The following is a 26666-nucleotide window of genomic DNA, read 5'->3' on the forward strand; positions in this document are numbered from 1 at the left end:
TTTTTTCTGTCACTTTAATATCAAATCGGTCGGTGACGCAGAGATCAGGGAACAGACGTGACAGCGGCATAGCAACACGGAGCAGTCTGCTTTATCCACCAACACAAGAACACCAGTCCAGAACCGACAGCAGAAGGACCCGCTCTCAATCACTCCGTGTCAGAGACACAGGGTCCCTGTGTCTCTGAGCCGCAGCGACACGGAGTGTGACAGGGATTTATGTTTTTCCAATCATGTCAGGTTTTTGGTGGATTTAATTAAGTCTTGGATTGCAAAGTATGAATGTCCTCTAGCAATTTTCAGACGATATATACGTGTGTAAAGTTTGTGAAGGCAGGAGGAAAAAAGCTTCCGCGATCACCGTCTCCTCTCCGTTCCTCCAAGCCCCGCCCCCTCCCTGAAAATAATGAGTGACAGGCTGATAGTGACCCGATAGAAACTTTGTTATTCACTTAATCACTGAGATATAATGAAGCTAATTTAATCTCATACATTCATGGGATTTATGTAACAGTAAGACAGAGAATGTAAGTGTGCACCCACATGCACTATTTTTGTTTGTATATGCTGTTGTAAATACTCCTGTTGTCTGCTGTGTTCAGACTCAAGTCCTGTATGTGATGCCACATTCAGGACCTTCAGCGTCCTTTCTTAACAGAAGGCTGTGGCTAGAAGCTGCAGCTAGACTGCAGAAGCATTAGCTTTTTGTTTTTGAGGATGGAACAACTTCACACACGGAGGCTAGACCTATACAATTCATTTATTTTGGTTTATAAATTAATGTCAAGACATTTATGTTATTGATTTCTGAAGCACTTTCTAAATAATAAAAAGAGAGTTCATATGTATTTACTGCATGTATGCGTTGATGAAAAATAAGCCATGTGCAGTAATATAGAAAATTGAGGATGCAACGCATTGGTATGAATCGTGATGCACCGGGATATCGAACCGAATCGAATCGTTGACAGGATAATCGTAATCGAATCGAATCGTGAGACCAGTGAAGATGCACAGCCCTAGTATTAATACATGCAAACAGTTCATGTTTAGAGCGTGTACTGTATACCTTTGTGAGCAGTAAAGTCTATATGGAAGTGCAAAACCTGCAGTTGGCCATTTGAGTTCGGATCTAAAATGGAGCAATCTCCAAAGACCCCTATTATTATTATTATTATTATTATTAATAATAATGTGTTAAAAGGGCCCTATTAGGCTTTTGGTGGTTTTCCCTTTCCTGTAGTGTGTTAAATAGGTTGTTGTGCCTGTAAATGGTTAAGCTAATCCCTCCAGAGGGAGTTTCTCTCCTGAAAGGACGGGACATCTGAGCAACTGACCATTCACAACAGAGCCAGTCAGCTAACCAATCAGAGCAGACTGGGCTCTGGTTTCAGACAGAGGGTGAAAAGAGGTGCTGCAGCACAGGCAGTATGAGAACAATTAAAACGTTTTTGAACATTAAGGCATGGAAACATGTTACAGTAGAGGCAGATAATACAATTTTGAACATGAAAATGAGCAGAACAGGACCCCTTTAATACATCCACAACCTGACCCCAGTTCAGAGCAAAGCAAGTGGAGCTGCCCTGACTCAAGCAGACTCAAGTGCTTGTCAATATTATATCCGTAAACACTGCAGAATTTGTTTTGATGATATCCAAAATGAATCATAGCGGTGGTTGGGAGGCGGACAATGCTTCCAGTAGGCTGGATGTGGGGCTTTGTTTAGTGACTCATAAGACCCATGAGGTCACCTTATTGTTATTTCATATCAATTAAGGGAATCGGCACCATGCTTGTATGAGGAGTACCTGGGGCCTATACGAAGCTGGTTCAACCTAACCTGGGGGGTATACTGCGAAGCAGGATTTTCGCTTAGCCGGCTAAATTCAGGAGAAACTCCGGCTTTCCGGTCATCCGAAACTGGTTCTCTTTTTAGCGGGCTAGATCTCCATGGTAATATATGCTAAGCAGCTAACCTGGTCGGGACCAGGTTAGGTTGCAGGCTAAGAGCTCAACTCAGTGAAAGCACCGCCTGCTGACCAATCAGAGCTCAGTGTGCGGAGTTTAAAGCGATCAAGTCATATTACAGGAGAAAGGAAATACAGAAAAACTGCCGTCGCAGGAAAGACGGTCGGCAAAAATCACCGACTGTGTGAACGTGAACATTAATAGAATATCACCTCCCATCTTCAGAGCAATCTGACTATTATAACATTAGCGTTAAGAAAGCTTACTTAAATATCGGCCACAACATAAGTAACCGGATCAGAGTACATTAAGTACAGTCCGCGGCATATCACTTCATAATGTATCATATATCTCCTTATCTGAGTCAGCTGAGCCGTATCTGGCCGTGCAACACTCACAGTGTCACATACTGTATGCAGAAGTATTATTTTAAGCAACACATAAGTTGACGAAACACTCGAGACAAATGTAATTGAAGTCAGATCGTGTTTTAGACGGGGCAGTGATATCATAAACCTGTTAATGTACGCATTCAAACACTTGTTCTGTTCCAGCTGTATTCACCTTGCAGGTGCAGCTATGTGGCTTTTATCCTGGATAAAGTGTTTAAGTCATGGATGTTTAAAGTTTAACTTCTTCATTTTTGACTAGTATTAAAGTTCACTTTTCATTCAGGAAGTATGACGCTGCGCTGTCAGTATGCTACTCCATGTTTGTGATTGGTCGAATGCTCCAGATACCACCCCTTTCATGTGAACGCGCACCTAACTAGATAGGAAACGGCTGGCTTGAGCGATCCACTTGATAACCAGCGTCGTAGTACAGTTTAGCGAGAGCGCGTATGTTTTGGATTAGGCCAACCGGCTAACTCAAACATATCCAGGTTAGGTTGAACCAGGTTCGTAGTATAGGCCTCATTTTTAGGTGTTTACTAACTAATAGGGACACCATGCATGCATCGACAAGTACCGTCTCTAGTGAAATGTGTGCCTTTGTTTGTGTGCTCTGCGTTAATAAATAGCCTAATATTCTACCATAAAATTAAACACTGGCAAGCAAGCACACAGTCAAAGTTTAGATATCATATTGATCAATATGATAAAAGGATCATTTACAAAAAAGTCATGATACTGTAGAAAAAGGAAGAACAGGGCAAACAAAAAGTAAAGAAGAAGAACATCTGCTTACATGTGTTTTCTTTACATTCTAACATAAATTAGCAATATGAAACGTATGAAGAGAATACAATGTAAATATTAAAAGATCTATCATCTGCATTATCACAGTAACAAATACAATATTTAGGGTTAAAAGAGGAGAAATAATTAGAAGCTTAAAAATAGTCCATCCATAATTTGACAAACAAAAAAGGTAATAAATAGTTTATACATCTTGTGTTGACAAAGAAACAAGAAATGTCAATGTCTGTAAATGTAGCGATAAAACAATTAGCAGGGTCAATTACATTTAAAATGTTGTATTTCGTAGATCTCAAGAAAATAAAACCTTGCAGCTGGGTTATTCTTTATTAAAGTTCTGTGAAAATAGCTTATTGTTAAAGAATATAGTTGTTAGTTTTATTCCTGGCACTAAAGGCTATTCGATTTGTAATAGCCAATAAATTAGAGATTTAAATGGTGGTCTATGTGTCCTCCTTCCCGCCAGAAGGCGCTGTTGCTTACGTTACGTTTGTTGCAGGAAGTCAACCCCACTTAGGGGGAAAGGAAATAATTCAGCATGCGAGTTTGTTTAGAACTCCATGTGACAGCGACTTCATTTAAAATAACAGATACAACCCGCTAAATTGAACGCTTTTCCGGCAGTTTATCACAGCAGTCATGGGCAAAAAAGGCAAGAACGAGAAGAAGGTGAAGGGAGCGGAGAAGACGGCCGCCAAAATGGAGAAAAAGGTTTCAAAGAGGTCCAAAAGAGAGGAGGTAACACTGAACTGTTAGCCTTGTGTTCAATTCTGTTCATTTCACATCATAAAAAGTAGCTTCGCACACATGTTTAGTAATAGGTTTAAAAAAGCAATAGCAAAAATAGCAATAATGCTAATGTGAAATATAGCAATATTGTTAGTACCCACAACTATGGCATATTTGTGCAAGCCATTTACATCCTTTTGGTTTGTTGTTATTACCTTCCCTCCTCTCTGTCTGCAGGAGGACTTGGAGGCGATGATCGCTGAGTTTCAGAATCTGGATGCAAAGAAGACAACAGTTGTAGAGACAACCTGTCCTCCTCCATCAGCAAGGTGATAGACTTGATCCCTTTCTATACGTTTGAATGTATTGTCCCTATCGGGAAAGTCGTCTTGCATATCCAGACCGCACAGAAGATGATCACATTCATGAAACACACACTTGTGTCAGCAGCGCTGTGACTGGCCCCGTCTCAGGTCGGTTAAATTAAATTCTTGCTTTCCTCACTTGTGTCGCTTCCCTGCCTCTAGTCCCTCCCACCAGGGAAGCATGGAGAGACGCAAGGAAACCACAAGAAGCAGGGAAATGAGTTTTTAAGAGCAATGGGACGTCCTTTCTAGGGCTGCAACAAACGACTAATTGGATAATCGATTAATCTATCGATTAATGAAACGATTAATCGATTATTCGGATTATGCCTTGCACAATTTCTCAAACGCTCTTATTTAGCCATCAACTTTTAGATTTAGCTTGAGGTTGTTTTAGGCATGTGGAAACTAGCAATGAAGACAAAGATGAATACTTGATTCAAAAATACATATATTATTAAACTTTCTGCTGAAAGATGAATAAAAAATCTGTCCGTCAACATTTTAAACCAAGGATAGCAGATCAGATAAGATAAAAGATAACCTTTTTCACATTGTCAAGTAGGGATGAGTATCGTTAAGGTTTTAACTGTTCTACTACTTTTATCGATAGCGCTTATCGATCCGGTCCTTTAACGGTACTCTTAACTAGTCTTTTGAAAGAAAAATAAAGGTAAACTAACTAAACAAATTGTGAACAAAACTAACATTGCTTTTTATTTAAATTAAATAAATAATAGTTCACATCAAAAGAACCAACAATGTTTTAACAAATCGTATTAAATAATGTGATGACAGAACTGTAAGCAGAAGAGCTGAAACTTTAACAAACTAAATAACTCTGTTACCTCTACTCATAAACCCATGTTTGTATAATGCAGTTAACTCCGTGTGTTGCTGCTAGCATACAGAACACCTGATGTGGAAACGTTCCTCGTGGACGGGGCTACAGAGCTGCTAGAAAGACAGTGGAACCCGGTGCATTCCTCCGTCTGAATGTGGAGCACTTTTTCTAAATGTTTAGACAAATTGCTCGTGTTACCGCCCTTACATGCTAAACTCTTATTGCACTTTTGGCAACGAGGATTGTCCCCATCGAGACGGGTAAAGTGTAACCACACCTCGGAGCGCGTTCTCTCCGCCATCTCCACCGCGTGTGTGTTGCATGCATGTAGCAGCCGTGTGTGTGTTGCATGCATGTAGCAGCCGTGTGTGTTGCATGCATGTAGCAGCCATGTGTGTGTTGTATGCATGTAGCAGCCGCGTGTGTGTTGCATGCATGTAGCAGCCGCGTGTGTGTTGCATGCATGTAGCAGCCGCGTGTGTGTTGCATGCATGTAGCAGCCGTGTGTGTGTTGCATGCATGTAGCAGCCGCGTGTGTGTTGCATGCATGTAGCAGCCGCGTGTGTGTTGCATGCATGTAGCAGCCGCGTGTGTGTTGCATGCATGTAGCAGCCGTGTGTGTGTTGTATGCATGTAGCAGCCGCGTGTGTGTTGCATGCATGTAGCAGCCGCGTGTGTGTTGCATGCATGTAGCAGCCGCGTGTGTGTTGCATGCATGTAGCAGCCGTGTGTGTGTTGCATGCATGTTGTATGTGAGTAAACTGCCCCACCCCCTCGCACACAGACAGGGGTGAAAGATCTCTCGTCTGGATTGGAAGGATCGAAAATACATCATAGACGCATTTTGTAGTCTTATTGCATATTAGAAACGGAGTTGGCGACACTAAGACTGCGATATAATGCTTATGTAGCAATAATGACATAATGTTTTAAATACCGATATAAAGACCGATAACGTTGGAGCTTAACGGCGCGTAAAACACACGCTATGACGTCACCAACGAATCGACGACTGAATTAGTTGGCAACTAATTTGAGTTTGGCAATTTACTTGTTCCCATTTTTCACTTGTTCAGAATGGACAAAAATTGGGGCCACTGGAATCTTCTTCTTCGTCAACGTATTTTACATTTTCCCACGGTTTTTACGACACCGCTCAACGTAAGTGAGCGGTAAGATTTTACTGCATCACACATAGGCCTGGGTATCGTTTGGATCTTAACGATTCCGGTTCTGCTTTTCGATTCCGGCAAGTAAATTGCCAAACTCACTTGCTACAGCCGTTGTGTATTTTATTATGTGAAGCACTAAATGGTTTTAGAAAAATATCGACTCTTTGTAGAGGCCTGTTATACTGAGTGATATATATTATACACACTGCTCTGCTTTCTGCACGGACCTCACAGCTGTTCTCTCTGGAAACATCGCGTTGCGATGAAAGCAGTTTCTAAAATAATATCCAGGGGATGCATGCAGAGCTGTCATTGGCTGAGATAAGTCCGGCCGTGCGTCACAAGTCTTTGAAACATCTCTGTTCCTGGAAATGCATCCGCGGAGGAGCCGTGGAGGACCCATCAGTGTCTCCTCGGTTAGAGCTCCTCCAGAGAGCCTCCTCGACGCTCGATCCTCGGTCCTCGAAGTGCATTTAGAGAAATGAGATGTCCTTCAACATGGCGTGCTGAAATTAATTTCCGGGTCACCACCGGAGGACCGAGGAGTCGAGGAGGGGGATTTGATGAAATGAGAAAGGGCCACTGACTCCGCCACTGACAGCCGGCACACACGCACGCACGCACACACACACACACACACACACACACACACACACACACACACACACACACACACACACACACACACACACACACACACACACACACACACACACACACACACACACACACACACACACACACACACACACACACACACACACACACACACACACACACACCAAACATTTCCTGCTCTCTTCCGTGAAATGAACCATGCAATTTCTTATTTATTTTGTGTTTGTTAATTATGGGGAATGATTGTGTTAAGAGGTAGTTAACCTGTTTATGTTTGGGTCAGATTTTTATGTTGACAATGTGGTTTTCAGTTAATTGTGTCACCTGTTGACGGTAAGCCTGTGGGAGGGGCTATGGGTTCAAAAGGGACGGGGTTTGGCCCTGGAAGGGGTCACTCGGGGGAATGTTGCAGTGAAGGCAACAGCTGGGACGTGTTCGGGAGTTTGTTGCAGAGAAGCCAACAGCAGAACACGTTTACTCTCCATGAGTGATGGACGGCCTGATTTGGACTTTTATTTTGTTTGTTTAAGTTGTGCAGTTTCGCTATTTCTTTGTTGCTGCTGTAATTAAAGTTTTGGAGTTTAAAACAACCGACTGGGCCAGTGTTTCGAACGGACAAATAGAACCCCGTCACAAGCCCACATAAAACAACGAGTATCAGTAAGTAAAAGATAAAATAAGATGGACCTTTATTAATCCCTGTGGGGAAATTCAGATAGCTAACACCCTAATCATCAGCGATTAAAGCAGGGGCATTTAACTGTTTAAAGACACGAGAGATATAATAATTTCCTCTGACTTTTCATCTTGGAGATAAAGCCTCCATTTGTAACCATTGCCGCAAAGCCTGTTGAGAGATCACTACACCAAGTAGTTATGGATTATATGAATGAACAGTATAATAGGGCTCTGCAATTAATTGTATTTTAATCTCGATTACGATTTTGGCTTGCAACGATTACGAAAACAACGTAAGCGAAATAAAACGATTATTTTTATTTAAAAAAAAAAGAAAAGTTAATATCATTTTTATTTTTGTATTGGTTTTTCAGTTGAATTATACTTAAAGTTCAGGGTAATCGACTGTTAAAAATATACTGTTCAATTTTTTTTTTTTAAATTGTTGTTTTCAAAGTAAATGGATAATCGTTTTTAATAATTGTGATATCAATTATTGACCAAAATAATCGTGATTATGATTTTTGCCATAATCGAGCAGCCCTACAATATAAATGTACAGTATTAGTTGTTATACTCTATAATAATACCAACCACAACAAATATAAACATAAAAGTGTATATTGAGTTTTACAGACAGACCAGTTTACTTAAAGGTGGGGTATGTAATTTATTTCAGAAACACTTTTTGTTATATTCCATGGAATGCTCTTAACATCCCGATAGCAATGAATATCTTAAGTGCTTTGACAATAAATCCATCAAAACATGTCATCTGTGGAAGCCGTAGTGCTGTAAAAAGCACGACCAATAATTTGAGCCGGCCCGGCTAAAATAGCTGGAAGGCCTACCTGCCTGTCAGCCTTCCATCTGGGCACAAACTTATCTCGTGCCCTGATTGGTCATATGCGCGTTCGTGTGTTGGAGGAGGGGCTCTGTGAGGAAGTCTGAAGGAAGAGGCAGATTTTTTCCGGTTGTGTATTTTCAAATTCTAGCGCACTCGAGCTGGTTTCTCCAAAATTACATACCCCACCTTTAAGCTAAAAGGGTAGTTCCTATGCTAAAGCGCTAATGTTTAAAAGGTATACTATTAACCATTTACAAACAAAAATGGATTGGAGCACGAGCACCCTGATTGACTTGCAGCTTTTATTTGAGTAAAGTTGAAGGTTAAAACGATATTACAAATCACCCTGAAAGAGACAAAAGTTGTGCACCAAATATCAAGACAGTCAAGTAGTTGATTAGGTTTTTTAGTCAGAACAGAAAATGACAACATCATGGTCACATGCATAGATCATCAGGGTTGATCCTCTGATAAAGGGACATGTTCCACATGTTTTCCCATTCCCTACAATAGATGTTGAGAGATTTGACAGACTAAGTGATTTGTCAGGATAAGTGCTGAGGCTCTGGGAACCATTTCAAAGGGGAGATCGTGACATCATGCATAATCTTAATTTCTGATGTCTTGTGATTTTTTTTTTTTAAGGCTGAGCGCGTCCATCTCCGCCCATCCTGAGAAGGATGAACTCATCCTGTTTGGAGGAGAATTCTTCAATGGAAGGAAGGTAGGAGAAAAGACTTGATGTCCACCCGGCTCACACTGTCTGATTTTGGGATGATTTGGAAAACGTATTTAAAGCATGGCCTGTCTTATTGTTTTTTCAATACATTTTCATACTGTGGTGTACAGGGGCTATTGTAGGAAAAACAAGGATGGACCTTGCAAATTGAAGCAATTGGTGTTTTAGTCAAAAGAAAATAAGATTGTATTCATGTAAATGTCATTTTAAATGCGTATAAATCAGAAAATGTCAATTTTTTATGAATGAAATCTGTTTTGGTTTTTTTCCTGAAATGACTTGCCTCCCCAGGACCGTCATTTTATTTTTAAACCTACAATGGCCTTAATAAGCTGTCATCATTTCACAATCATCAACATTGTACAAACTGTTTATGAAGCTCACACTCTTTGATGCATTTGTTCTTTTTTCCCCCTATATTTTACAACTGAAACTTTGTTGAATACATTCCTAATTTGAAAACCTTTTGTTGCCTTTTTCTGCAGACGTACCTGTACAATGATTTGTTTTTCTACAACATCAAGAAGAACAACTGGGTTAAATCAGAGATCCCCAACCCCCCTCCCCCGCGCTGCGCTCACCAGGTAACCCTAACTGTGTGTGTCCTCAGATGAATGGTGTTTTAGGTGATTCTCAGAACCAAGTAACTCTTCCAAATAAACAAAACCATGGGACTTAAATCCAAACAACACATTTCATAATAAGTTTAGCCATATTGAATAGACCTGGGTGGTGCAACATTTGCTCTACAGCAAGGGTGTCCAAACATTTCTCACTGAGAGCCACATACAGAAAAACATACAAAGGGCTGGGCCACTCACTAGAGGTATATTGCCTCATAAGTTCAGTTATAAGTTAACAAAATCAATCAAATGTAGGTACAATATGGTTGATACTTGAATGTGCTTTAAGAAAAACAACATCCTACATCACAGCAGAGGTGGGGACTCGAGTCACATGACTTGAGTCGCATATTTTTTGACTTGAGACTTGCTTGACTAACATTGATAAAAGACTTGACTTGACTTTGACTTGGTATTCATGACTTGAGACTTGACTTAAGCTTGAGATAGATGACTTGAAAGGACTTGACTGTTTAAAATTAAATATTTGCGTTTTTTCGAAAAACGTGATTATAGCGCCGTGCGCACAAACCTGGCAACCCACTAGAAGGCAGGAGTGTCAGTTAACATGGCAGCAGCTAGCTTTACTCCACAAATAATGAAGTTTGGATTCAAGGATTATTTTGTCGATGACGCTAATAAGAAGAGAACAGCGATATGCAGGGTTTGCAGCATACAGATCAGTGACACGACCACCACAACATCCAACTTCATTCGTCACTACAAAAAACCCCACAGAGAAAGGTGCGTGCATGTGTTGTGTTAGCTAGAAAGCTAACGTTAAGTTTAAGCTATGTTAGACTTGGTTTCAAATCGATTAAGCAAAGAGAAGACAAAACGGTAAATGAACACTAGAACCGCCAAGGGAGAGAGAGAGAGAGAAAAAGAGAGACACGGTGAAACGATGCCTCGTTTATTTCCCCTGTGTTATTATCAGAAGTTACTGTAAACTTTTGAATAATGTAGTTCATCTACTTTTAGTAATTTGTTTAAATGTTTTAATTACATAGCCGCGGGAAGTAGGGGTGCCGGGGGTGCTGTAGCACCCCCTGTTGGCGAGTGGTGTACATTTGAAAAACTGAGTGACCACCTAAATAAAAATGATTAAACTGCATAAAATAGTTATGATTTTACTTAAAATAAAATTAGCTGTATACAGTAGCATATAATAGTCATAGTATATATTTGTATCAGTCAGGTGGCTTGGATTTATTTTCCAAATAAAATCCGAGTCATCTAGGTCGTGGGAGAGTGATGTAATTGACACGACACACACACACTGCAGAGTGACAACTTTCGAGAATGGCGCAAAAAAGGATTTTGGATTTTTTTTCTCCAACAAACAACGCAATAAAAAGAGTGGACCACCAGCTACTCCTCAGCCCACCACCTAAGTAATATGACACAGAAGAGACTGACACATCTGACTTTGATGCATGTCCATAGTAACATTTTGGACAATGTGGATGTATCTGCTCTAATGAGGGTCTTCATTAGTGCCACCCCAGGCTACATTTGGAGTTTTGTGAAGCCCCAACACAAGGTAAGACGATTATTTCTTTAATGCTGCTGCCGCTGTGCAGTGTTTTGCCTTGTCAATCAGTTAAAATTGAATTCATAGTTTTATTAATATTGTAAATAATATTTTCTGACTATGACTAATGTTATGTAGGTTTGTAAGACCCATAGTTAGCATGTGGGCATATGCAGCTGTTAAGTGATGTAGGCATACTTGCCAACCTTGAGACCTCAGAAATCGGGAGCATTTCAAAACCACCGCGGGTGGGGGTGGTAGTGGATCGCGGGGGTGGTTGTGGATCGCCGGAGCTGTATTAGATTAACACTAACTAACATGCTTATTGTAGTGGTAAGTGCACTGCCTTGCGGCCTGTAGCACCATCCTTGATGGAGCATATGTGTAGGCTGGACCTGTATTTTACAGGAAAGGAGTGAGCAGAGGGTAGAGTTGTCGATTCTTGTTCTATTTTATGTGACTATCTGCCTCACCCTCTCAGACTTTCAGTTGCGCGCGCTACTAAAGAGACGCGCTACCATGGAAACCAAACAATGGTGTAGCTGTATTAAAGTCCGAGTGGAAACCGTCCTGAGTAAATCTGATTTTGTCAGAAATCGGGAGAAATATGACCCCGGGAGGAAACCGGGAGAGGGCAGTGAAATCGGGAGTCTCCCGCGAAAATCGGGAGGGTTGGCGAGTATGGATGTAGGTCTATAATGGTTTATTAAGCCTAACAGTTAAGGCGAGACACCCCAGGTGAATAGGGTAATTTCTCCAGTTAATTACCTACAATAAGGCAATTGTTTCTTGTATTACAAGTTTTCTGAAGATGCAAATGAGCCATTATCTCATAAAATTTGCGCATATTTTAACACATTTCAGGAACCGAAATCTGAACTTTGGATAAAGCCAGGTTCAAAATTCTCGTTTCATTTTGTAGTCATATTAGCATCTAAGGCTTTTACAGAAGGGATTTTGGATATTTCTTTTTATCACTCCATAAATCAGAAAATACTGTCAACAGCCCTAAATTATCAATTTTCGCCATGTTTCTAGGTATAAAATCTTATATAATTCAGGCTATGAATGATATATGAACAAACCCTTCTGTAAAAGCCTTCATAATATTGATAGGAATATAACTGGAAGATTTGGTGTATGTAAGTGCAACTGAAGTGGAAATTTCGGACTCAGAGTAGGAGAAAAAACTCATTTTGAGAAAACAACCTTTAAAGATTGCAGTGTGGCGCTAGCTAAACCCTCCTGTTCTTTGGATGACTCGACGCACTCCGTGAAGGTATTTCATGTTCGGGTTCGGCTGCTGTAGCACCCCCTGTTGGCGAGTGGTGTACATTTGAAAAACTGAGTGACCACCTAAATAAAAATGATTAAACTGCATAAAATAGTTATGATTTTACTTAAAATAAAATTAGCTGTATACAGTAGCATATAATAGTCATAGTATATATTTGTATCAGTCAGGTGGCTTGGATTTATTTTCCAAATAAAATCCGAGTCATCTAGGTCGTGGGAGAGTGATGTAATTGACACGACACACACACACTGCAGAGTGACAACTTTCGAGAATGGCGCAAAAAAGGATTTTGGATTTTTTTTCTCCAACAAACAACGCAATAAAAAGAGTGGACCACCAGCTACTCCTCAGCCCACCACCTAAGTAATATGACACAGAAGAGACTGACACATCTGACTTTGATGCATGTCCATAGTAACATTTGGACAATGTGGATGTATCTGCTCTAATGAGGGTCTTCATTAGTGCCACCCCAGGCTACATTTGGAGTTTTGTGAAGCCCCAACACAAGGTAAGACGATTATTTCTTTAATGCTGCTGCCGCTGTGCAGTGTTTTGCCTTGTCAATCAGTTAAAATTGAATTCATAGTTTTATTAATATTGTAAATAATATTTTCTGACTATGACTAATGTTATGTAGGTTTGTAAGACCCATAGTTAGCATGTGGGCATATGCAGCTGTTAAGTGATGTAGGCATACTTGCCAACCTTGAGACCTCAGAAATCGGGAGCATTTCAAAACCACCGCGGGTGGGGGTGGTAGTGGATCGCGGGGGTGGTTGTGGATCGCCGGAGCTGTATTAGATTAACACTAACTAACATGCTTATTGTAGTGGTAAGTGCACTGCCTTGCGGCCTGTAGCACCATCCTTGATGGAGCATATGTGTAGGCTGGACCTGTATTTTACAGGAAAGGAGTGAGCAGAGGGTAGAGTTGTCGATTCTTGTTCTATTTTATGTGACTATCTGCCTCACCCTCTCAGACTTTCAGTTGCGCGCGCTACTAAAGAGACGCGCTACCATGGAAACCAAACAATGGTGTAGCTGTATTAAAGTCCGAGTGGAAACCGTCCTGAGTAAATCTGATTTTGTCAGAAATCGGGAGAAATATGACCCCGGGAGGAAACCGGGAGAGGGCAGTGAAATCGGGAGTCTCCCGCGAAAATCGGGAGGGTTGGCGAGTATGGATGTAGGTCTATAATGGTTTATTAAGCCTAACAGTTAAGGCGAGACACCCCAGGTGAATAGGGTAATTTCTCCAGTTAATTACCTACAATAAGGCAATTGTTTCTTGTATTACAAGTTTTCTGAAGATGCAAATGAGCCATTATCTCATAAAATTTGCGCATATTTTAACACATTTCAGGAACCGAAATCTGAACTTTGGATAAAGCCAGGTTCAAAATTCTCGTTTCATTTTGTAGTCATATTAGCATCTAAGGCTTTTACAGAAGGGATTTTGGATATTTCTTTTTATCACTCCATAAATCAGAAAATACTGTCAACAGCCCTAAATTATCAATTTTCGCCATGTTTCTAGGTATAAAATCTTATATAATTCAGGCTATGAATGATATATGAACAAACCCTTCTGTAAAAGCCTTCATAATATTGATAGGAATATAACTGGAAGATTTGGTGTATGTAAGTGCAACTGAAGTGGAAATTTCGGACTCAGAGTAGGAGAAAAAACTCATTTTGAGAAAACAACCTTTAAAGATTGCAGTGTGGCGCTAGCTAAACCCTCCTGTTCTTTGGATGACTCGACGCACTCCGTGAAGGTATTTCATGTTCGGGTTCATTTTTTTTTTGTATAACCTTGCTTCGTGCAAGTGACAATAGTTGTTTTCTTCTCTGTGAACGTTTTTTTCGCCGTTCTTTTGCCATTTTGAGATTTCAATTTCTAGCGGAAAGCTAACCAGGAAGTGTTTTAGCACACCATGTGACACATCTGAACGAATCACGTTGTCAGAAGTTGACATCAGCCAATGAGATTTCGTTTCTTGGTTTAAGACCCTTTTGTACTTTCACGATTGGTTGCTGATAAAAAGGAAATGACCATATTTGGATCTGATGAGATTGTGCAGGAGAGACGGAGCTTTCCAACGATATCTCTGATGACATGTTGAAAACAGTGGTCGCGGTACTTTATGTTACGTTAGAATGCTATTTTTTGGTGAATTTAGGAGAAATATACAGACAAACTATAGTAAAATGAACACTTAAATGTGTATTTTGTACGTTTTCCTTCCAAAAGCCTGAAAGAAAACATGTTATGGAATCAAAATAGCACAACATCTCAAAATTGACCAGTGCATGAAATACGATGTTTTTGCCTGCCGTGTCTCGCCTTTAACAAACAATTTATGCGGCTCGTATCGCCCGGCACCGCCTTTTTTATTTTAAGCAAGCGGCTCCCTCCCCACTTTTGGCAGCACCCCCTGAGCAAAATGTTAATTAAGTGAGTTTTAAATCGTCCTACTGGGTGGGCCCAGGAGTTTACTCATTGGCCCACCCTGAGAAAGCTTCGGTGTCATTTAAAAAATTATTAATTTTTTTGAGAGAGAGAGAGAGAGAGGAGAGAGAGAGAGAGAGAGAGAGAGAGAGAGAGAGGAGAGAGAGAGAGAGAGAGAGAGAGAGAGAGAGAGGAGAGAGATGAGAAGCGAGAGAGAGCGATCCGAGCGATCTGAGGATCCTCTCTCCCCTTCCTCTCGAGCTAAGCTCTCCTCTCTCCTCTCTCCTCTCTCGAGCCTCTCTCTCCTCGCCTATCGCCGCGCTCTCCTCTCGAGAGCCCTCTCAAATTAAATGATAATTCATTCTATTTAGGGGCGCCTTTCAAAGCACCCAAGGACACCTTACAATTCATAACATATTCTAAGGAAAGGTTTGAATGCAGTAAAAAGAATGCAGTCCGGGTGATGTGTGGGTGCAGTTGAGAGAGCTGTCCAGAATTACACCAAGATGTCGTGTTTGAATTCTTGATAAGCCATAAAACAGTAAAATACGTGTCTCCTGTTCACCAAAACATACCCATCTGTTATGGAAAAAGAAAGTATTCCAAAAGTAATCTGCCACCGGTACCGGCGGGGATTGTTGTTAGCTTCTAATTTTTACAGGCCCACCCTAAAGTACATTTCTGCCTACGCTACTGCTATGTAGGCGCTGACGCTGTTGGCGGTTCTAGTGTTAACAGAAATTTAAATTAAATATGTGTAATGGCAAATGCAAATTAGTCGCTTTTCGGCGCCCCATTAATTTTGTTTAAAACGGGAGCCTCAGATTGCTTATCATAAGAGGAAATAGGAAGGGTTTATTTCAAGCGTGTTATGAAAATAAGTTATTGGGCTTTTTTCTTATCAACTTAGATTTTTATAGAAAACGTTTTCAACTTCAATTGACTGAATTTGTTTGAAGAGTGGGCTTCTTAACAGTAGTAGTAACCATGCTGCTTCAATCACATTCGTATGCATGAAAAAGTGACAGGTGACACGCCCCCAATTATGCAAATGAGCTAAGTCCGTCTCCCATTGGCCAATGAGCTAAGTCCCGCCTCCCATTGTTGGAGTGAAAGGCCCCCCGGCGTAGTTCTTTGATGTATTGATTAAGACAGTCTCTTTGAAGTTAAGGTATTTGACCCCTGCCCCTCAGAGTTGAGTAATTAACCTTGTAATCAGATAGGAGTGAAATGCCCCACGGCGTAGTGCCTTTGTTGTATAGTTCTTTGATGTATTGATTAAGTCAGTCTCTCTGACCCCTGCCCCTCAGAGCCCTTTGTTGTCTAATCTAATTAGCCTTTGATGTTTGCCCTTTGATGTGATGTGTTATAACAGGCAGGTGTGATTTCACACTGGTGAAAGCCTTTGATGTTAATCTCTGTATATCTTTTGAAGCTATGTGTGAGAATGCCTACCCTCCCCCCTCCCAGCCTCCCCCCTTCTCCCCACCCCTCCTGAGGCTATGAGCCAACAGAGTAGTGTATAGAGATATGCTCAAACTAAATAAAAAAAAGACAGGCAATTCCACTTACCTAGTCACTTTTCAAAAAAGAAAATGGCCAAGAGACGCCTCGAATTGGGTTTAATCAGCCTGTGTGACAACTTACAGCCACCCGTCCGAAGCGCCAGTCAAGAAACGAATGCAGCATCTGCGAGGGGTTCAGACGCCTACCTGCCTGTCAGCCTGTGCACAAACTTATCTCGTGCCCTCTTTTGGTCATGTGCGCATTCATGTGTGTTGGAGGAGGGACTCTGTGAGGAAGTGACAGATTTCCCCCCTCGGTCTGACTGTAAAAGACTCTCAGGAGCTGGCCTTTTGATGTGGGGGTAGAGATAAGCTTGGAATGTATGCTGATTTAGGACACTATCTGTGAGATGAGAAGCGCATTACATCTATAAAAAAACACATTTTCATTTTGTAATGGTTGTTTAATTGAAAACATTTTCATAAAAACACATTACATTTTACCAAGTTACTGCCGTACTGCATACATGGTAATAGACTTAACGATTTGCACTGCTACTTCTCTCCGCGTTTCGTTTACAGTGATCGGTTTATCGTTCAATTCACACTGCCCAAGTAGATGTTTAGGAGTCTCTTGGAAGTATACGAATGCAGTATATGTTTTACAAAGGGGGTATTCATGTTATTTTTAAAAGATCTTATTTAGGTTTTTTAATAGTGATACCTGAGGATATTCTCTTTTTTTAATTGTAGGGACTGTGAACTAATGTGTAATTACTTTTTTACTAACTATAAGAAAAGTCTCTCTGAAGAGGGGAAATAATAAAACAATTTTAAAAACATGATCTTTGTCTTTTTATAATTATTTTACACCACTATAAGGAAACCCAATATTAAGTTTGTGTGAGGTTGTACTAGGGATAATATTAGAATGTTGCTGTATTCATAAAGAGAAGTTTTCTTAAAATGTGTTTCTGCTCCATTTCACTCCATGAAGCCTCCAGCTTGTACAAGGGCTCCGCCTCCCCCTCAACATAACAACTCCCCGCCCTACTCACCAGATCATTTAAAAGTAAGGACCCCTCAAGGACATTTGTTGAACACTAACAATGGATCTGAGAAAAAACAAGTCTCTCCCCGCGAGTTACAGCCTGGAGCAAACGCCTGGAGGACCCCCATCCTCTAAAACAATCTGGACATCCGATCTCGACAGCGCTATGGCTGACATTGATATGGCTGACACTGATATGTATCAACCTCCATCTACTTCATCCGAGTCTCCAGGGGAATCAACAACTTGGTGTTCATTCGGTTCAATACGGCCATTCGGGACGCTCTACAACCAGGGCCTCGTACGTCACATATGGTGACATAAGATATTTGCAGTAAAAAGCAAAGAAAACGCAGACAGCATGCGAGATCAAAGAAGAGTTTTCACCGCTGCCCCTCAAGGTGGAGGAAGAAGAAGGAGATATTTCCCCGCCGACAGAAGTAAGAAGAGTCTTGACAAGCACCGTCTGGGAAACTAAAAGCGGACCATCGGGGCGATGGTATTACCGTGCAAGCCGTATGGTGACGCTGGGGAAGGACCCCTCTGATGATTTTGTTTGAGTATTTCAACTCTACATGCTGGGTTTTTTTCAGACATCCTTGCGGGTGCCTCTGACTGCTTGGCTGAAAATGATTGATGGAAAAGCTACAAAGCTTAAAGAACTTTTTTTAAACAGAGTCAGACATCGATGGACATTATACTGGTGAAAAAGACTCACTTTTGCAGAGGACTCCGCCTCCCACTCAACATAACAAGTCACACCCTACTCACCAGATCATTTAAAACTAAGGACCCCTCAAAGAAAAACCTTGTGTATTCTACTTATGTAAAAAGAGCGTCAGGGTTGTCTTACGAAAATGTGTTATCTCTGTATCAAGATGATGTGTTTAAAAATGAATTTTGTGAAAAATACCAACTGTGTGAGAGACGTCATAAAGACACTCATTTTAACCACAGTGTTTGTTCTCTACAAATGTTACAAAATGTAAAAAATAAAAATAAAAGGTCTGGAGACAAAATTAATTCAGGTGACTGGCTTTATTAGGAAAACAAAAATATAATACAAATGGTTTAGAGGGTAACAATGTAACCATCTTGGACTTAATAGTCTAACAAAATACTTTATCTGAATACATTTGTTCTTTTCTTTTTAAGTGCACTTTTTGAAATTATTTATTTATTATTTCAGTGGAACAATCCAGTTTTTGTTAACATCAATGCTTTTTTCTCTTTTCTTGTGTTACTAAGACACTTTTAGACACACTTTGGCGTATGCAACACTTGTTCAGTTAAACAAGGTTTTTTCTTTTCTGATAAACTTACATATTTTAGTTATTTTCTGCTACCAAGATACTTTAAGATACACCTTGATGTACGCAACACTTAACAAAGGGTATAATATGAAGTACTTGGTAAGGAAGGGGTTTTTCTTTAAGGGGTGCAAAACTTTAGAACAGGGTAAAATATTCATAATTTGTAATGAATTGAGTTTTCTTTCTTTTGATTTTCAACATACTACGCCGGGGGGGGCTTTCACTCCAATCTGATAACACACACATCAAAGAATGGGAGGCGGGACAATGGGAGGCGGGACTTAGCTCATTGGCCAATGGGAGACGGACTTGGCTCATTTGCATAATTGGGGGCGTGTCACCTGTCACCTTTTCATGCATACTAATGTGATTGAAGCAACATGGTTACTACTACTCTTAACACATGAATTCTGTGTAATTTATTTGAACATGTATATTTAAGAAGTACAATACAATACAATACAAGACACGCACAAGTTTCATTTTTGGGCCATACTCCATTATACTTTTTGAATTTGCTGAGGGCCGATTCAAAATGGGGAAGCTTCATACTGCCTGTGCTGCAGCCCTGCCCGGGGGCCATAGTTTGGACACCCCTGCTCTACAAGAACCTCATGTTGCTTGTAGGTCCCTGCTCAAATGTGTGATCCTTCATCTAAACACATGGGGGCACACTGCTGCAGCACTGAGGAGCAGAAACTTTATAAGCATATCATCATGGCTGCTAGAAAACCAATCAAATCTAAGGACACTAAACCTCCTTCATCCCCTTCTCTCTCGCCTCCTTTTCTTCTCCCCTCTGTCTCCCCCTCAGGCGGTGGTCGTTCCCCAGGGCGGGGGACAGCTCTGGGTGTTCGGGGGAGAGTTTGCCTCTCCCAACGGGGAACAGTTCTACCACTACAAGGACCTCTGGGTGCTGCACCTGGCTACACACACTTGGGAGAACATCAAGTATGTGTGGATGGAGGCTCATAAAAACAAATGTGATTATAAATGAAGGGCATCATAATGATGTTTGAACACAGGGATCTGATGGTAGCTATAAATACTATTTTATATCCAATGAAGTTATGAGGACACCTTAATTAGTTCATTATATCCTGTAATGTCCAATCAGTGGATAATCAATCAATCAATCAATCAATCAATGTTTATTTATATAGCCCAATATCACAAATGTTACATTTGTCTCAGTGGTCTTCACAGTGTGTACAGAATATCAGTATGACAATACGACACCCTCTGTCCTTAGACCCTCACATCGTACAAGGAAAAACTTCCAAAGAAAACCCAGTTTAAAGGGAAAAATGGGAGAAACCTCAGGGAGAGCAACAGAGGAGGGATCCCTCTCCCAGGACGGACAGACGTGCAATAGATGCCGTGTGGATAAGTTGATTGTCTAGGTAATACAAAAGGACAGCTCCATAAAAGGAGTTCCAGAGGTGCCGATAATTATCGGTCCGATATTAGGAATTATATTGACGTCATCCCGATAAACTCGATACCAGTATTAATAGCCCCGATAATATACAATATATTTTTTGGGTAAGAAAAAAATACTGCGGTGTGGGTGGATTGGGATGAGGGGTGCTTGTTTTTCACTCGGCTCCTCCCGTTTTGCCAGTACTGTGGTATTAGTGGTTTAGGAAGAGGGGAGTTCTTCCAAATCCAGCGCTCCCTAATACTTCGAACTGGATCAGTCACCTGAAACATTGCCATCGCTACGATGGTGTGTTAAAAGCGTACGAAGACAATAATACAATACAAAGTGCGTGTGTGTGTGTGTGTGTGTGTGTGTGTGTGTGTGTGTGTGTGTGTGTGTGTGTGTGTGTGTGTGTGTGTGTGTGTGTGTGTGTGTGTGTGTGTGTGTGTGTGTGTGTGTGTGTGTGTGTGTGTGTGTGTGTGTGTGTGTGTGTGTGTGTGTGTGTGTGTGTGTGTGTGTGTGTGTGTGTGCGCGCGCGCGTGCGTTGGAGCTATATGCAACTCAAGGCATATGCTCGAACCGGAGCTGCCTGGACGCTGCAATCATGTTGCGCACTATCCGTGCTGAGTGTGCTGACTCTTCGTACAATGTCCCACTGTCTGCTTCCTGCATAAAGTCAAGTGCTCGGCGCAGTTGTGGCGAAATGTCGCTCCTCTGTTTTCATTTAAACAGCTCCTTATATCCGTTAGCGCAGCTAGCTAGCACCAGATGTTAACAACAACAATACACGTAAGGTCTCTCTCGCTTGCTCGGGCCACACATACACACACCCTCCCGGTCCTCCCGATGGCCAGTCGGTGCCTGCCGGTGAGCGTGGAAGTGTGGTCTGCCACAAGCGGGCGGCAGGAGCGGGGCTGTCAGCATCAGCTTGTAGATGGTATTTTAAACTCGATGCGCTCTGAAACTACGGGGCGGCCAGGTAAAAAAATACACATGCGTTAATCGCGTTAAAATAATTAGTGGCGTACATTTTTTTTTATTATCGGTCTTGAGAAGCAGGAAGTTATCGGTATCGGTTTCAAAAAACCAATATCGTGCATCCCTATATCTAATGATCCTTTTTACAGACATGAGTGACCAGAAATGATTTTGTGTCTCTCCAGGGCGCCCGGGGGTCCATCAGGGCGCAGCGGCCACAGGATGGTGCTCAGCAAGAAGCAGCTGCTGGTGTTCGGAGGTTTCCATGAGAGCAACAGGTAGGCAGCAGTTACTGAAAGATAAACAAGGATACATGCTGTAATGGAGGGGATGGTGCACAGGTAACACTGTTGTTTAGAGCATTACTTCCACGTCTGTAATGATTCTTGGGAGACTGTTCCAAATACGGTTCATTTCAATGTTTTATTGGAGCATTTTGAAGCTGCCGAGCTAATACAGTTGGATACCTAATCATTGGGTTAGCTTATTGGACAACTGCGTGTGTGTGTTTGATCATAGTCAATCAAACTTTATTTATACAGCACCTAAAGACAGCTGCTAATATTCAACATTTTAGCAATTCTAAATAATGCATACATTATTTTATATATATAATATACATACATTATAAGAAAAACTCAAGAAAACATTTTATTAAAAAATTAAATAAACCTGATATTATTTAGACAAAATTTAATAAGATATACAAAAAGTGTCTATGAACCATTCTTACTTAAAGGTCTTGTTTTTAGTTTTTCTTTCAAAAATGTCATTCAGTTTCAGCCCTCTCCTCTCCCCACCTGCAGGGATTTCATCTACTACAACGACGTCTACTCCTTCTCCCTGGACACCTTCTCCTGGTCCCGCCTCTCTCCATCAGGCACCGCCCCCTTACCTCGCTCCGCCTGTCTCATGACCTCCACGCCCGATGGCGTGGGCGTCATCGTCTACGGGGGATATTCTAAAGTGGTGAGTGTGTTTGCTCCCCACATATTCATAACACGTCATATTTAGTGATGTTTTCGACCTAATGCATGCGTTTGTTTTATCTAGAGAGTGAAGAAGGACGTAGAGAAGGGGACCATCCACTCAGACATGTTCCTTCTCAAGAGAGAGGGGAAAGACGGCCAAGGTACAAAACATTTTAATTATTAACTATTAGGCCTTTTTCAGGAAAATATGTATTTGTTTCCCTTTCACAAAAGTGTACCAACAAATTGAATTTCCCCTAGAAAGATATATAAAGTATGTCTTCTTCTGCTTCTTCTTCTTTCTTTCTGCTTCTGTTTCTCTGTCTTCCAGAGAAGTGGTTGTGGTCCAGGCTGAGCCCTTCCGGGAGCAAGCCCCCTCCTCGCTCTGGTTTCTCTTCGGCGATGGGCCCTGCAGGGCGGGCGCTGCTGTTTGGTGGTGTGTGTGACGAGGAAGAGGAGGAGACTCTAGAGGGCGACTTCTACAACGACCTGTACCTGTACGACACAGTGAAGAACCGCTGGTTCCCCGGCGTGCTGCGGGTGAGCTGCAGGGCCGTGAAGCTTCTGAGACAAAGAGACTTTCTGTTCATTATTATTAATAATATTATTATTACATGTGACTTAGCTGGAGATTGTACCACTGAACCTCGGATTGCTAGAACCCATTCATGTGTCTGTTGCCTTTTTTTGTCACATTTACAGAATTTGAAATGAGCCCATATTTAAATGTATTTGTGGTAGTGGAGGCAGCAGGAGACACTTCTAACTATTCAGGCTTTTATCTAGACCCTAATAACATTTTGTATACGTTTGAGTATAAATATCAAACTGAGATTTACTTCACTTAGTCATGTTGTTTTCTCATAATCTTGTTTTTTAAGAGCATTTTCAGTTTACCTTTAAGAATTTTGTCTTCACACGGATTACAAATTAAGTTTGTTATTTTAAATCAAATGCTATTTGGTATGCTGTGCTGTCAAAACTGCTTAACATTTTAATTTTTGTTGGATGTAATGAAATGAAAGGTATTTCAGTACTCTACAACGTCACTGCTGGGCTTGGCTAAAGGAGCCCTATTAGGCTTGCTTTGGGGGTTTCCCTTTTCATGTAGTGTGTTGTATACTACCGCTGCCCGACTCCTTTGTTTACTTACATAGGGACATCATGTAACACGCACACTTGCGCTCCAGCAAATTGTACACGATAGGCTAAGGGGAGGGACATCTTTTACAATTTGATGTACCGTAGGAAAAAATGTCCCATGTTACAAAGTGAACATACTATTGACTAGCCAACACATTGACTTCCTGAATGGTGTTACTTTGCAGCACGAGTAGAGGCTGGCTAAAACATTTTTTAGCTGGAAGCTGCCGGAAGACTACAGGGTATGGATGTTTCGATATTTGTGATTATTAATTGTTTTGGTTCTCTGTCCAGGGAAACAAGTCAGAGAAAAAGAAACGAAGAAGGGGGAAGAAGGGTGGAGCTGAGGGGGAAGGAGCAGAGAAGAAGGGAGAGGAGGAGGAAGAGGGGGCATCTCAAGGACCTACTGAGGTCATCAAGGAGATTATCGCGGAGGACGGTACAGTGATGACCATCAAGGAATTGATCCCCGGAGCTCAGCAGGAGGAGGAGGAGGAAGAGGACGAAGGAGAAGAGGACGACGAAGATGGTAAGATTACATACACGTATTTAAGTTATGAAAGAAATAGCAAAAATACAGATATTTTGGAAAATCACATATTCATTTCTTCCTGTTCAGCCTGGGCCCCCCTTGTGGAGCCCTGCGCACGGTCCAGCTCCATGGCAACGGTGCGCCAGGGCAAGATGTTCCTGTTTGGAGGGATGTTTGAGGTCGGTGACCGCCAGTTCACCCTGAACGACTTCTACTCTCTGGACCTCAACAAGATGGACCAGTGGGAGGTTCTGGTGGAGATGGACCCAAGTGAGTGAGAAAGACTTCTCAAGAATGCTGAAGCAAAGTAACAATATCTCCAGAATGGTTAACAAAGAAATGCATGAAGACACACATTTGTATGAAATGTATTCAGCTCAACAGATGGCTGCAAAGGAGCAGATGTGTCTTGTTTCATTGCTGTGTGACGCAGCAGGGAAGTATGTGAGATTTCATTTGGATTTATGATTTTGTTTTCTCCACAGAGACACAGGAGTGGCTGGATGAGTCTGAGTCAGAGGAAGATGAAGAGGAGGAGGAGGAGGAGGAAGAGGGGGCGGCGGCGGCGAAAGGAGCAGAAGGGGAGAAGGAGTCTGAAGAGGAAAGCGAGGATGAGGAAGGCGAGGATGAGGAAGGCAAGTGATTATTCTGCCGCTTCACTGTCTATTGCTTTTCTTTCTTTTACAATTTACCTTCAAAAGCAGTTTATATTGAGCAACAAATACAGTGTGTATTTCAGGAAAAGCTTGGCATTAAACAGATTATGATATTCCAACATTCCAAATACATGTTAAAACATCTCAGAGAGACATGTCCCAGTAGAGGAACAAACTACAAAAATGAACCTGAAACGAGCAGAATGTCCTCTTTCACGTTCAAAAGATATTGCTGATAAATAACCATCAGTTTTATTGCTTGAATTCCACATCTTTCTGCATCTCTATCCACTATTTGCTTCCCCATGTTTTTTGGCTAAAAATGTGTAAAAACCTTAATAGTTTATCTTTCTCAGAATGTATTAAGCTTCTCCCCTGCCAAAGAAAAGACGGGTCTGTTTAAATCATATGTTGAGAAAAAATATATGTTTGTCTACCCAGAATTCCCCAATGCTAACCCTAGCCACCACTGGTCGCTTGAATATATCAAATATGCTCATTTTGAGCAACTGGGCTCCTTTTTAGGAGGTGATTTTTTTGCAACAGTTTAAACCTCTCTCCCTGTGGGTGTAACTTTCCAGATGAAGAGGAGCACCCCACAGTGCAGGAGGCAGAGACTCTGGTGGATTACCAGAGTCGCACAGAGCAGTATTGGACAGGACTGTCCCGTGTCAACCTGGGCCCCGACGCCAAGGACAAAAAGGTGGCCAAGATCGCCCTCGCCATGGCTAAAGTCTTCTTTGAGGACCAATAGTGTGTGTGTGTGTGTGTGACAAACAATAGAGAAAGATCCCAGATTGTGTTTGTTGGCATATGCACATGTGTCCTCAGTATGTTCCAAGGACCGTGTGTGTGGTCGTATGTAATGAACATTTTATAAAACATCTCGTTTAAAAACTGTGCTGTAATGCAGATTGAATTATATTTAATTTGAAAACACAAACTTGTTTTCTCCCACTGATCTATTGTGAATTTAACAATACATTAGCTGGTAGATAATGGATTGTTGAGCACAACAGTTTTCATTCATTTTCAATAAGTAACCTCAACGATAACATTGTTTATCCAAAATGCTGCTACCAATTCTGAGCAGTGTGGTGAAGCAAAGTGAAGGAGACATCTTAGTGCAGGGGAGCATTACATTAAATCACATGTGGTGTGGGTTTTGTGAGAACTGACAAGTTGTAGAAGTTATACATCTCTTTGACATGGTTCTTTGGTTACACATATTAATCATCTGTCCATTTCTGTAGCTTTTCTCTGTTTTGCTGTTTACAATTCCAGTTAGTGATGTCATAGAGCAGTCACACAATTACAACTTGTCTGAACTTAAACTGGTTTAACACACAGACCACAGTGTAAATTCATCTTTAACATATTATCATTATGTTAAGTTATATTGTGAATAGCGAAACAGCTTCCTATTCACACACCTGTTTCTGGGCCCTTGCCAAACAATATTTACTCTCCTTTTAGCTGTGCTTGTATGTTTACCAGCTACTTGCTAACTTTGGCTGCTCTTTGGTGGGGGACATCTCTTGTACAGTGGGTTGATCAGAGATGTTTACCTTAATAAAAAGGCTATTTACTGTGGTTGGAAACAAGGATGACAAGATCGATGAGAATAAACCAAAACATTAAAGTAGCGGTCAGTAAGCCATGTGCTGAAAGACGCACACTGAATGTTCCGTAGAGCTGAGCGAAACTCTGAGAAACAATTCTCTTCCTTTTCACACAGTAATTTGATTGTTAGTATGATAATATTGATCAATGCAGCCTAAATGTATTTGTTCTGATGCTTAATCAGACGTGCAGTTGTTATTACTGTCATTCTAAGCCGTCAGCAGCACAACATAAGCGTGTATTGGATGTAACACATTTTGAATGCATGGAACACAATCAAAAGATGATAATGCAGGATACTCTGAGAACATCATTCACAACATTTAAAATAAAGTGTTGAATCACCGCTGGGCCTTTATTTAATACTGTCAAAGAAAAAATAAATACATTTATGATACAA

The 26666-nt window shown here is 41.2% G+C and overlaps 1 protein-coding gene across 1 annotated transcript; it reads left to right on the top strand.

Annotated features, from left to right (window-relative positions):
* The first annotated feature begins 3672 nt into the window (after positions 1–3672).
* Positions 3673–26666, top strand: klhdc4 (kelch domain containing 4). The gene is made up of 13 exons (XM_034085398.2): positions 3673–3908; positions 4137–4228; positions 9069–9147; positions 9648–9746; positions 19755–19891; positions 21527–21619; positions 22148–22310; positions 22395–22473; positions 22644–22852; positions 23750–23984; positions 24075–24257; positions 24473–24622; positions 25225–26666. Exons 1-13 carry the CDS (start codon positions 3810–3812, stop codon positions 25395–25397), a joined length of 1791 nt encoding a protein of 596 aa, XP_033941289.1. The 5' UTR covers positions 3673–3809; the 3' UTR covers positions 25398–26666.

Source organism: Pseudochaenichthys georgianus, chromosome 6 (genome assembly GCF_902827115.2).
Source record: "Pseudochaenichthys georgianus chromosome 6, fPseGeo1.2, whole genome shotgun sequence".
Lineage (NCBI taxonomy): Eukaryota > Metazoa > Chordata > Actinopteri > Perciformes > Channichthyidae > Pseudochaenichthys > Pseudochaenichthys georgianus.

Bases quoted from the DNA above. Each gene is read 5' to 3' on its own strand.
- klhdc4 (XM_034085398.2), top strand. From the start codon at position 3,810: ATGGGCAAAAAAGGCAAGAACGAGAAGAAGGTGAAGGGAGCGGAGAAG. The intron at 22,311-22,394 runs GTGAGTGTGTTT...TGTTTTATCTAG, and splicing joins ACGGGGGATATTCTAAAGTG to AGAGTGAAGAAGGACGTAGA. The intron at 24,258-24,472 runs GTGAGTGAGAAA...TTTTCTCCACAG, and splicing joins TCTGGTGGAGATGGACCCAA to AGACACAGGAGTGGCTGGAT.